The 14,159-nt window shown below is 34.0% G+C and overlaps 2 protein-coding genes across 2 annotated transcripts in view; both read right to left on the reverse strand.

Annotated features, from left to right (window-relative positions):
- Nucleotides 1–14,159, reverse strand: part of LOC127702084 (beta-1,3-galactosyltransferase 1-like) — a 139,937-nt gene that overhangs the window by 42,929 nt on the left and 82,849 nt on the right. The gene's annotated exons all lie outside the window — the stretch shown is intronic.
- Nucleotides 10,954–14,068, reverse strand: LOC127702077 (uncharacterized). The gene is made up of 2 exons (XM_052206091.1): nucleotides 11,367–14,068; nucleotides 10,954–11,038 (listed from the first exon to the last, which is right to left on the reverse strand). The coding sequence occupies exon 1, from the start codon at nucleotides 14,008–14,010 to the stop codon at nucleotides 11,770–11,772; it is 2,241 nt and encodes a 746-aa protein (XP_052062051.1). The 5' UTR covers nucleotides 14,011–14,068; the 3' UTR covers nucleotides 10,954–11,038; nucleotides 11,367–11,769.

Below are 14,159 nucleotides of genomic sequence, written 5' to 3' on the forward strand. Positions count from 1 at the left end.
AAAGAGGGTCTTCAGAAACACTGTGAAACTGTTTACTCGCGAAGTGGTATTAACCATATGTGGATTCTAAAAAAACTCTAAAGAACTTCTGGATAATTTTTAATTTAGATCTTTCTCTGAAATCAATTCTATCAAAACTTTTGATTTTTCAACCCTGTATACCACCATTCCCCGTGTGAAATTGAAAAATCGTCTAAAAGAAATAATCCACAATGCTTTTCAATATAAAAATGGTAGCATACGCTATAAATTTATTACTTTGGGATACCATACGGCATATTTTGTTAATAGTGAACAAAAAAGTAAAACATGCTACACAGAGGAACAAGTGATCAGTATGCTGGAGTTTCTTATGGGCAACATATTTGTTGAATTTGGAGGTAGGCTTTTTCAACAATTTGTCGGCATTTCTATGGGAACGATTGTGTGCCTCTCCTTGCCGACCTCTTCTTAATTTCATATGAGTCGGAGTTCCTTCAGACACTTGTCAAAAACAAGAAGATCAAAGAAGCCAGATCATTTAATTTCACATTTAGATATATATTGATGATGTTCTTTCCATTAACAATCCAAACTTTTCTGATTGGGTTCCATTAATATATCCTCCAGAACTAGATATTAAAGAAACAGCCGACACGGCTTCCTCAGCCTCATTTTTAGACTCATACCTCGAATTTGACATAAGCGGTCATCTCGGTACCAGAATCTATTACAAACGAGACGATTATAATTTTGAAATTATCAAGTTACTTCACCTTAGTAGCAATATACCAACTTCACCTGCATATGGGATATACAATTCCAAACTCATTCGGTATTCAAGAGCTTGTAGCTGCTACTCGGACTTTATCAAACGTCACCAGTGTCTGAGCAGAACGTTGATGAACCAGAGTTATGTCAAAGAACTCTCGTCCTTTTTCAAAAAAAGTTGATCGGAAAATACTAAGACCTTGTTGATACATATTCCGTGTATAAACTTCACAAATAATACATGATGGTCTTGAAGTATAGATTCTAGGTGCTGACGTTGTTTTTCATCTTAATTACGTGTTATAGTGTTCTTTTATTTGTCTTTGTAAATTATTAACCTTTACTGTTTAGTCCATTTTTGGTAATATCCTTTTGGTGTAGCTCGGTACTTATACATCCCGCCGTTGTGTTATTGTTCTAATATAATGGGTAATTTTTTTGTTTTCTTGTCTTTCATTTTTGAGTATGTGCTTTGTCTATATGCCATTTTATTCTTCTTGCTTGAAATATTTGTTTGTTATTTATAGTGATTAGGATTATAACACAATGTTGACTGCTGTTCCCCTATTTTTGACATTTTTTTCTATTGTGTCTGTTTTTTTCGTTCACACATTGTTGTCAATTTAATGGACTTTTATTCGACTGTCATTCAAGTGCAAGCTAGGTTTAGCTAGCTATACAATTAGGTTTAATCCACCATTTTCTACATAAGGAAATTCATGTACCAAGTCAGGAATATGACAGTTGTTTTTTATTCGTTTGATGTGTTTGAGCTTTTGATTTTGCCATTTGATAAGGGACTTTCCGTTTTGAATTTTCCTTGGAGTTCGGGATTTTTGTTATTTTACTTTTTTCTTACACATGGTAAGACAATTGCTTTCATGAACAATCTTGGCTGCTAACAAAAGATATACAAAATATTATCGTATTCTGAATATTGATCAACGGATGATCTCCGCTAAGGAAGTACATTGTTTTATCTGTATTGTGGTGCAACGCTAACACATGTTCGTTATTTTCAGACAGCACTTACCGCTATACAACTGGTGATAGCGGACATGTTTTGTACCCTTTTGTTGTGACAATTGTATTTTCAACGTCCCAATAACAGTTGATTACTGATTAAGTTTAATTTCACTTAATAATACATGGCTTCAAATTAGACAGGTATACTCCTAGAAAAATGATTGTATTTTTAATTTAGTCTGGTCATCAAAACGTCGTATAGACGGAGCGGGTTTTAAATACTTGACGTCGTATGCAAAACTTACTTAATGATGTGGACTAAATGTGCATGTATATTCACCAAGCGAGAAAAAAGCACCCACCTAATTAGAAACATTTTGTTTAAAAAATATGAAGAAAGAAAACACAATAACTTCAACTTGAGACATGTTGTTGTTACAGTACAAGAAAGCATTTTTGATACTTTGTATGAACAGAAACTTATACAACATGATAATACAACAATTACTCTTTTCAGAGACACACTTTTTTCATATATCGAGATCGATCTTATTTAATCTAGTGCGTTTACATTGCAACATACATGTACAAAGATGCGTTTTGACCTGATTACTTTTAAATTACCAAGTTTACATTTTGTAACCAAATAATCGAAAAATTAGAATAGTATAATAACGTGTGTATCTCGCGGTGACAATCACACACTGCAAAATCATTGAGAAGATGGTTGAATGAAATTCGTATGCAGTCATTAACTAACATGTTGGTTCACACGTCACAAGTCATTAAACAAAGCAATGTGAGAAGACTATCACTTAAAATGAACGGTCTATGCGTTTGAAGATGAGAATTTGCAACAAAGAAATAGAATTTATCAATTTAGAAAAATGATCCAAAAATGGCGGCATCTATGTTTAATTTTCCTACCTCATCCATCGTTTTTAAACACGTATATTTTTTCGCCGAACATGCGCAGATTTATCAATTTTCATTTGCGTTAACGCTTGAAGAAAGATAGATTCAAATAAGATCGATCTTTTTAAAACCACCTCTGGAGGTGGACTTTTTTTTATGTCCGATTGAAAATCGATCTTTCACATTTACAGTATACTAAAGATCGATCTTTTTTACTAGTATAGGGGTCTTGGTTAAATATCATTTGTTTCTATTATTTGCTTATTTGGGTGTTTTTTGGTTTGTTTGTTTTATTTATTTTTTTTTCTATTTTGAAGCTGTGTTACAAAAATGTTATAGGGTTTTATTCAATTAGGTGGGAAATAAATATTTTAGTTGTAAATTATTTTTAGAAATTGAGATATGACTGGGAAGTCCGTCCGTCGAAACTTAATTGGCAATAGTACTGCAAAGAAGCTGAAACCGAGTTTAATCCTAGTAAATGTAAAATAAACAAACTTCGCATACAACTTGCTCCAAGTAGGAAAGCAACTCAGGTCAGTTTGCCACCCTCGTAAGCGGTGCTACGACATCATATCCTGAGTGCTTCATTCCAGACAAAAATTTGGCAAGCTTCTTGTCTAGAAAAACCGCCCCTGCGTTCACCATTGGAATACGGATACATTCGTTATGGTTATACTAAAGGTCAGAAAAGTTCATCTTTTTTTAATGAAAACCATCCGCTTTGGGTAAAATAGCATCTTTCCTCGGAACAAATTAGTTTATGATGATTTCAGATTTTGGGTGAAAAATTGAAAGAGAAAAGAAAACCTTCTAGCGGAACTAGGGATAAAAAAAAAAAACACGTCATCATGCAAGTTAATTATCTTCTTTACTTCAGGACATTTTTTCGAAAGGCGTAGTGTATGTTTTATTCATTTATTTTCAAAATATATATAGAATTCATGGTTTTTATATATTATATTGTTGAAAATTCAAGTCATTATATATGTACATTATATTCACTTGAGAATCTTTCATCTTTTCTATGCATACAATTTATCGTACTTTACCAACGAGGTAGAATAATCTCTTCAAATGTAAACAGTAACTTGGTTGAAGTAATTGTCAGCACTTTTGAATCCTGGAAATAAGACAACATATAACTACATGTATACTATGACTTATTAATTTGTTTTTCTAAAAAAAAAACACCGTGAATATCTTCAATTTTATTATAGTATCGATATATTTTCTGTACAAGTCTAAGGCTGGGTTCATGTATTGTAAGCTTATCAGGAAAAGGTTAATGTAAGAATATCCATTCAGGATAAACAAAATATACAAAGTTTCTCAACAAGAGTATCTATATGTCCATTTAACTAATATTTATAAAAAGGAAAACAGATGTAAATATACACAAAGTCAAAGAGTTCGAGGGACAAAACAAATGAATGGATATAAGCTGTAATATCCTGATTCATATCTTTGTGTAACCGCCTTGGTGGTGTCGTGGTATCGTGTTTGCCTCGAGTATGAGGGGTCGAGTGTTCGAAACCCTGCCGGGTCAAACCAATGACTTTAAAATTGGTATTTGCTGCTTTTTCGCTAAACACGCGGCCTTAATGAGTAAACGCAAAGCCTGGTCAGCTGGGAGTCAGAATAATGTGTCCGGGTAAGGTGACATGTCTTCCTGCGGACTGTTACATTGTGAACTAGCAGGGTATAAATCCGGCTCAGCGTATCGGTCTAGTACAAAGCAGGGTTAATATTCATATTACATTTACATGTTCTCGACCTGAATATGCATATTAATTTGCCGCTGGACGTTAAGCAGCCTTCCATCATCATCATCATCATCATATATTTGTGTACCCCATTATCAAGGAAAACCCATTTAGTACTTTTTCTGCAGTATATAATTATTTTTAAATCATTAGATAAAAATAAAAGGGTAACTTTATTCTCTCAGGTGACGGTTACATATATTTATGTTATATATATTAATAAATCAATATAGCAAAATATATAAATGCGAGAGAAAGTAGATAAAAACTCTGTTTTATTTATGAGGGTTGACAGGCTACACATAAGCAAACATTTAATTAACATATAATTAACATCGAGGCTCAATTGGAAGCATATTGAACAACCGATGAATTCAATCATGTATTTTGGTATTTTCTAGTACAAGGCTTAAGCTTACGTCGCTGAACTGATGATGTCTTTCTTGCAAAATTATAAACATACGTGTTTGCAATGTGTGGGAGACCCTGTTTTAGACACTTTTAGGGAACGACCATTTAACTTCAAGGGGGGGGGGGGGGGGGGGGGGGGAGGGTATGGTTTTTTCCTAAAAAAATATTCTGATCCCCAATTTGATGAAAAAAAATATTGTGGTCAAGCAGATGACAAAAAAATTATTCTGAATCCAGATTTTCCCCATACCTTATAGTGTTAAATTTTGAAGAAAAAAATTTGATTGATAGCGTCGAAAAACTAATAAAAATGAAGTTAAATGGTTGCTCCCTTAGGAATTTCTAGAAACTCACTTCCAGAAAGCCGAATTTGATTTTAAAATTAAATAAAAAACGAATGAGTTTCCTTGTTGGGAAGTATACTAGTACAAATACTGGTTCACTGCGTTGCACAGCAACAATGATAATTAAAATAGTAAACAATGTTACTTTAATTTACAAATATTCAAATATTTCCAGCTTTATAATCGAGTTAGATTACAAGTTTGGTGAAAGAAAAAAATACCATTGATATATTTTATATTTACATAAACCAAATATTATCTTTAAATGAAGAGAGATTAAAATCCGCTAATCGTTAGCAGTTTTACTTCCCGACAGGAAATAAGTTTCTGGAAGGGCTCTAATATATCGTAGGAGCTGTCTAGATTCAGAGGCGAGGGAAATCCGATATGTTATGCTTTTTTCTAGTAGCTTATCATATTTTTGATATGGCACTACAAAACTCAAATATTATATATAGTTGACATCTATATTTCAATTTGCTTTGTTAAAATAATCCGTATATAAACGACAATATCTGAGATCTTCTTTGGTTTATTGATAGATTGTAAAATCATAACTTGTTTTTCTTATTCAATAGCAGAACAGTTATAATTTTAACATTAGGTTTTTTCACACATTAAGACTGGCAGTTAAGGATTTTTCGTTAAAGATTCCTTGAAAATCTTTTTGCAGAATCTTCGTTTTACGACAGATAGATATTCCAAAAACGTTGCTCTTATGGTCCGAAAATACAAACAATACCACAATGACCATAAGAGCTACATTTCCACAGCTAGATTTGTAGTTAATGCACAGTGCAGAATGCTTCGTACTTCAACTTAACTATATACATCTAACGGTAAGACTCGAGAACAGAACAATAATATATAATTGTATTTTTTTTCAGTTTCAATTCCTGGATCAGAACTTGGTCATTATACGAAATTTCTCTCAACCGCCAAAGTTCGCCCTACATCCATGTTTACATTTTGCGGTTGATCTATTCACCACTGAACAACATAAAATTCTAGTGAACATGCACTTAATATATTTTTCATCTTTATTTTTTATATTTGACTTGCGTTAGAACGAGGATGAATATGTGAATAAATATTTCTGAAAAATTAAACAATAAATAACTTGATATTACCTGCGAACCAAAAAGGACATTTTGTAAATACTCAGGATAAAAACTTTGTACGTCAGACGCTCGTTTCGTCTACAAAAGACTCATCAGTAACGCTCGAATAAAAAAAGTATTAAAAAGGCCAAATCAACGAAGTTGAAGAGAATTGAGGACCCAAAATTCCAAAATAGTTGCCCAAATGCAGCTAAGGTATCTTTTTCCTGGGGCAGAAAATCCCTAATATTTCGAATAATTCAAAGTTTTGTCAACAGTTAGTTTATAATTATGACCATATCAATGATAATTCATCACAAGGGTTATATGTCAGGGACCGTGCTATATTTATCTGAGGATTGGCTGGTGCAAATTAAAACGCGGCAAAGATATTTTTACGGTTTATATCTGGTAGAGCAAAATCATTTTTTTACTAAGTATAGTGATGGGGAAAACACTTTTTCAGGGGGAAAACACTGCTGTGACTGGGGGACTCAACCTATTTGTATTCATAATGTCCGTATGGGACATGAACTATTTCAACGATTTTTTAACAATTGTTTCTTATCCATAAAATCAAAATTGAGAATGGAAACGTGGAATGTGTCAAAGAGACAACAACCCGACAAAAGAGCAGAAAAAAGCCCAAGACCAGCAATGAGTCTTCAACACAGCGAGAAAATCCCGAACCCGGAGGCGGGCTTCAGCTAGCCCCTAAACAATAATGTATACTAGTAATAATAAATTGTCTACTTAACAAACAGTATAATTTATCTTTAAAAAGCTAATTATCTAAATGAAGTAAGGTTTTGCATGTTGTGAGAACAGTATATAATTGAGATACATGTAGCTGCCAAGTTTTGTGAAAATCTGAGGTGATTTGAAAAAAATAGAATAGGATTTCTAAAAGATGACTTATCTGAATTTATTAGTGTCCAACTAGATATTCTAATTTTTCACCAATTAATTTAAATTGAAAGCATTTAATTTGAATGCAATAAACCTAAATGAAAACGAACTTTGCCATTTGTAAGAACGGTATATAATGGAGATAGTTGTCAAGTTTGATGAAAATCACAGATTTGAAAAAGTTTAAAAATCAAATAATAGTTTACTACAAAAATGTATCTGAGCTTCTTTTAACAAAAAAGTCTAATTTTTTTTCTATCTGTTGGTTATGCTGTAAAATGTTATAAAAATCCAATATGACTTGAAAAAAATTATGGTAACTTTTAAGGACGACTGTCTGATGAATTGTTAGGATATATGTAGTCCTTTTTAAAAAAGTTCATTTTCAAATGAGAGAGTTTATAAACATTTCAAACTGACTTAATTACGGTAAGCAACATTTTTTCACAGGTTTGTACCTTTTTAACAATATTTTATTCCAATTTCATCTGCATAAAAACTAAAGGCAGAGCATATATACATGTATGATCGTTCACTCCCTTGTAGAATTTAAATTAAATTATTTTCATTTATTAATAGTTGTATTTTGTTGAAAGTTGTATAATTCCGAAGTTTTGTTATTGGGAAACGATAAGGATACATGATTGTTGTTTGTTTAATGGCCAGTGACAAATATGTCATATAAAAATAAGAAGATGTGGTATGATTGCAAATGAGACAACTCTCCACAAGAGACCAAATGTCACAACAACTATAGGTCACTGTACGTCCTTCAACAATGAGCAAAGCCCACACCGCATAGTCAGCTATAAAAGGCCCCGAAATGACGAGAAAACTAACTGGAATGCTTTGGAAGAAGACACATAAAACAATGAATCAAAATTTAGGTTATGAATAAACGGGGTCTATCAGGATGAACGCGATTGGGATTGGGAAAAGAGTTTTGCCTTGATAAAGGCCATCTCCCTTATTTAATTATATGTATTACGCACAAAAACCATGATGGCCCTTAACAGTATATAACGCCCATTGAGACGAACGATGATAACTTATTTGTAACTTTCATTCAGCTTAACGAACGCCTTAACAGCACGGGTCTCGCTGCTGACAGACAGAAGTCAATGTAATTTCATTGGTATAGTTGAGTTGATCATATAGTGAGATGAACCAAAACAGTAAAAAACCTGTCCAAATTGCAGGTTGAGATATCTTTAGGCAATTCGGTCATAAAGTTATGGTCGGTTAGGAAATGGACCTCGTGTGAAATAAATTCTGAGGAAGTTGCCCATACTTCTTTTTGAAAAGGGTATTGAAGCAACCATGTCAGAGGGAGGAACGAGATGAGAAAAAAATTAAATTAAAAAAAAAAAGATCTGCTTATAATCAATAACATGCGAAAGTCAGATAATCCTGATCTTTTAAAGGGCATCACGTGTTTTGGAATGCTATACATATTGTATAGCACTAGTTGCATAACAACGTATCAAAAGTCACTTATTTTCTGTATGAGAAACGAATATATGTTTACTGCCTTCTTAGACACTCGCCTGCCTTGGTGTTAAAAACAATCTATTCTTAATATACCAGTGACAGAGTTCGAGTGTTTGATAAGAAAAAAACCTAAGATTTCAAATGAATTGGAACACGATACACATGTTATGTCCGTGTATTAGTAATCATAAAAGAGAGAAATGTGATTTTCAAATTAAAATCATAAATTATGTTATACAATTCTGTGATGGCAATTGATCGAGTAAGCGAATGCCCGATCACAATCAGACTTGCATGTGTCAGTGTGGTTGTATAAAGACGGGACCTAAAATTGATAGCTGGAAACACTACCAACGTCGATACAGTTGAATGATCTGTTGAACAATAAATACAGTGCTGTCAAACTTACATTTGATACACTCAGCGTCAAGTTATGCAAGTCAAATATTGTCATTATTTTGTATGAAAATCCACTCGTGGCAATATTGTAATCGTTTTTGTTGTTAAATAGCATTACAATGCATATACCAATGACATTCTTATTGTTCACGCATGTGTCTCACCGCTTTCTACACCTATTCAGCAGAAACACTAGTTGAATATTAGTGTCTTAAGAATAAAAATAGGATGTTCCATGTTTTCTACACCTTTTGGTGTTGAATAGCATTACTATACCAATGACATTCTTATTGTTCATGCATGTGTCTCGCCGCACCTACACCTTATTCAGCAGAAACAGCTAGTTGGTGTTGTATACCCGGTATCTAATTTTCGTTATTAATAAGGGTTGCTAGTTCACAGTCTGGTATCTGTATCATTCTGGTATTGGAAAGGTCATTCCGTATCCTGTTTGATAATTTCTCTCTCTCTCTCTCTCTCTCTCTCTCTCTCTCTCTCTCTCTCTTTTTTTTTCTCTCTCACTCTCTCTCATTTCTTGTCAATGCAAGAAGCAGACGTTATTTCAATCTGGGACTATTATACTAATATATATAAATATACAAGTCTAAATTGAAAACAACGTTCAAACCTATGATTGCGTTGTATAAAAACCGCAATTTTTATACGTGTGCATGCAAAACAAATTTCTTGGTAGAGGGGTCTAAATACAGCACAAACAACTTTGACTAGCAGGTCCAACAAAGGTAGTTATTAAACCCTCAAAAAACTGGTGTTGTATACTCGGTATATACGAGGGAAGAACAAAAATTTGGCAGATTTAATATTGTTGTGCTGTTATTTGGAGTAGTTATAAATATATATATGTCGAAATCTGGATATGGTGTACTGATTTGTACACCTTTTGTTTGCAGTTTACCATCTTTTCCGCAAGTTTATTGTTTTCTGTTTAGTTTCAAATTGATAGTGTATTTGCCTTTGGGTTTTATATGATCCGTTCATCCTATTTCGACTCTTCAAAATTCAAGAGTCTATCCTAGATTGAGGTAAATTATATGGCCTAGCTTCCACATACCGTTTCGATTCCTTACATCACTGAAGAGACATTAATTGTCGAAATCCGGATATGGTGTACTAATTTTTGCACCTTTTGTTTGCGGTATACCATCTTTTCCGCAAGTTTATTGTTTTCTGTTTAGTATTAAATTAATAGTTAAGATCCATTTTGTTACATCTGGTGATACGTTTATTTGGCAATGGCCAATGGCAGTCAGCAGGGTTTAAGAACATCCGTTGTTCGACCTGCTAGTGAAATGCGTTTTGGTAAAATATACTTTTTTTTCACTTTTTTGTCTTTTGGAAAATGTTGTTTGTGCTGTATTTAGACCCCTCTACCAAAGAAATTTGTTTTGCACGCACACGTATAAAAATTGCGGTTTTTATCCAACGCAATCATAGGTTTGAACGTTGTTTTCAATTTAGACTTGTATATATATATATATATATATATATATATATTTATAACGCGTCTAAACATCAACCCAACAATGTTAGATATTTATCATGTACTTAAGAGTAAATAACTTATAATTTTTACCGTATCATAATAGCTTTAAATTTACTCGAATTCCATATTTTCCGAAATGGAGCTTAGCGTGCTGATATGAAAAATTTATCAACTGCTTCCGGCTATTATCGCATGCCTTTCCGTAAAGTTATCGCATGGCATTCCGGAGTTACTCGGCAAATTCCGGAAAATACATCTCAATGGTACGTTTTCAGTGAAAAACATAACAAAGTAGGGTACACAACAAATATTAGGAAACAGGAAGATATATTATGTAAAATACAAAACAAATGATACTGTGCTGTTTCTAGGATAAACAACCAGATAACCAACAAGAATTTTAATTGCACAACTTTATTCATATAAGGCACCGAAAAGACATCAAATGGGTGCGTAGTGCATCATTCTAGTATAAGGTAAAAACTGAAAAGAAAAAATAAACAACCTTTACAATATGATCAAAACATCATAAAAGCATTCATAAAATGTTTCTCTGCTCAAAAATACAATGAAAATGACAAAAATAAAATATTAATCAAAAATGTCCCAAAATGGCGTGCCATACATACTACAAGTAGTGACGAATACATAAATGTCACGAATGGCGTTCCATAGATTTAAAATTTAACCGGGAGTTTCATACACAACTTGTATCTCAAAAATTATCTTTACAAAAGGAATATCAAATAAAAAACATTAACGGGGGTAGAATAAAATATGTTTGACAATATTATCAATATAAAAAACTTACCACGTTACGAGACAGTGAGGAAAGAACATGAAATTATTGTCACAATGTTTTCAAAACAAAGCAGGAAGTGATGTGATGTTACAAAAAATAGAGTCAAATATGGAACATTAATTCCGGAATTCCGGAGACAGAACACTCCCCGTCTGATATACACAGATATCACTCTTTGTAAAAACAACAAACACAACATTTTCTAATCATCTGTTGAATAAAAAATATACCTTGTACATTTATTCAAAAACTTCATCTTGGACTACCGATACCAAATATCATTATATAACTGAACTTATGATTTTCAAAAAATAACATATATACATTACAATATCAAAGGTCATCAAAAATACCCAATTGTTCATTTTTGTCATGACTATCAATCAATTAACATAAGTCAATAACAAGTGTTTTACTCTGAGACTAATAGTACAAGTTCTGTGACTGGACGGGTATATACAACCGGTTTTCCTTCTCTGATTATGCGCACACGGACTTTGCGGACAATACCATCAGAACTGATTAAAGATTCTTCCACTAATCCATGTGGCCACTGATTTCTACACACAGCGTTGTCTCTTAACAGAACGACATCACCTTTTCGAATATTAGGTCTATTTTCCTGCCATTTCCGCCTAGTCTGAAGTGTTTGAATATATTCTTCTCGCCATCTAACCCAAAACATATTAGATAACATTTGAACTCTTCTCCATTCCGCTTTATATAGATCTTTCAAATTAAAGTCATCTAGCGTATAAATTGTGTCAGTATCACATGTTTTCTGTGTAAGAAGTGTTGATGGAGACAGAATAATCGGTGAGTCGGGGTTTGAAGATATCGGAACAAGAGGTCTGTTATTTATAATCGCAGAAACTTCTGCCATAAAGGTCACAAGAACATCATGCGTAAGATTTTTTCCATTCACTGATGACAGCATAGAGTCTAATATCCGGCGAGAAATTCCTATCATCCTCTCCCACACTCCTCCCATGTGAGAGGAGTGAGGAGGGTTAAAAATCCACACTGTGCCTGATTTATATATGAAGTCTCTTACTGGACCATTTTCTACGTTGACTGTATCAATTTTCAAATTTTCTGTTGAACCAACAAAGTTTGTTCCGCGATCTGATCTAAACACTTTCACTTTCCCACGAATCGCCACAAATCTTCTAAGAGCATTTATGAATGCCGAGGACGACATCTCTTCTACCAATTCGATCTGTACTGCACGAGTTGTGAGACAAGTAAATAATATTGCCCACCGCTTAGACTGTGCGCTGCCTCCACGGGTTTTTCGAGTCACTACATTCCAAGGACCAAAGGCATCGATACCAACATTAGAAAAAGGTGGACCAGGTTCAAGTCGATCGGATGGTAGATCAGACATCTTCTGAAATTCAACTACACCTCTCAATTTTCTACATTTAACGCAAGAATGAATGAATGACTGTATTAAACGCTTCACTCCGGTTATCCAAAAACCTGCCTTTCTGATGGCTCCTTCGGTAAAATGGCGTCCCTGGTGACAAACAGTTTCATGAAAATGCCGTATGAGTAACTTGGCAATGTAATGCTTACCCGGGATAATGATAGGGTTTTTCTCATGCAGTTCAATATTTGCCTTGTTCAATCTTCTGCCAACACACAGAACACCACGTGAATCAAGAAATGGATTTAATGACACAAGAGTACTATTCTTGGGAAGACGCAAATTTTGTCTAATGTTATCAATTTCTGTTTGGTAAAATTCATTTTGAACCACTTTAATAATAAATAATTCAGCTTCTTTATAAGTTTCAACATACTTAGACCTTGTGTCCCCAGTCACTGCTGCCGTACGATACTTGGCAACTTTTTTTAAGAATGATATAGATTCTACTAATCTTATCCACTCTGAAAATCTCTCAAAGCGCTCCGATCCAAGAGCCGTTTGAAAATCAACAGATGTTTTTAAAACATTAACCCGCTGCAATGGACGCAATTCCTTGTCATCAGTAGGCTCAATCAACGGATATAAAGTTTCTGAACATGCTGCTTGATGTTCACATTTAGAGATGAATTCTTCGGGACCGAGAATCCACAGACTACTGTTTACTTTATCTGCCGCAATACTCCTTGTACCTTGATCAGCTGGATTTAGTTGTGTCGGTACAAAATTCCATTGCTCCGGAGAGGAGCTCTTTCGGATACGCTGTACTCGATTAGCCACATACGTATAAAATCTTCTCGTTTGGTTTGTTACGTAACCTAATACAACTCTACTGTCACTGTAGAACTTAACGGTGTCAATCTTTCGGTCTAAATTGTCAGTTACGAATTCTGCTATTTCAACTGCCATAACAGCGGCGCATAACTCCAATCTAGGTATAGTATTTCCACTCATCGGCGCTAACTTCGTTTTTCCTAACACAAAACCTAGATGGGAAGATCCGTCATGGTGAAAAACTTTTAAATATGACACTGCTGCAATCGCTTTCTCAGATGCATCTGAAAATGTATGCAATTCAACTTTTGAAGCATCTCGAATTGAAATTGGCGTATACATTCTACCGATCTTCACATTTTCAAGGTGTGTCAAAGAAGTTCGCCATGTTTCCCATTCTTGTCGATACTCTTCTGATAGCGGCTCATCCCAATTCACTGATTCAGTCATGAGCTTCCGGAGTACAATTTTACCCTGAATAGTCACTGGCGAAATAAAACCAAGGGGATCAAAATACTATTGATCGTTGAGAGGACGCCCCTACGTGTAAACACTTTTTCACTGTCCGAAACTCTGAAAGTAAAGGTGTCCGACTGCAA

The sequence above is a fragment of the Mytilus californianus genome, unplaced genomic scaffold (genome assembly GCF_021869535.1).
Source record: "Mytilus californianus isolate M0D057914Y unplaced genomic scaffold, xbMytCali1.0.p SCAF_5, whole genome shotgun sequence".
NCBI classification, from domain to species: Eukaryota; Metazoa; Mollusca; class Bivalvia; order Mytilida; family Mytilidae; genus Mytilus; species Mytilus californianus.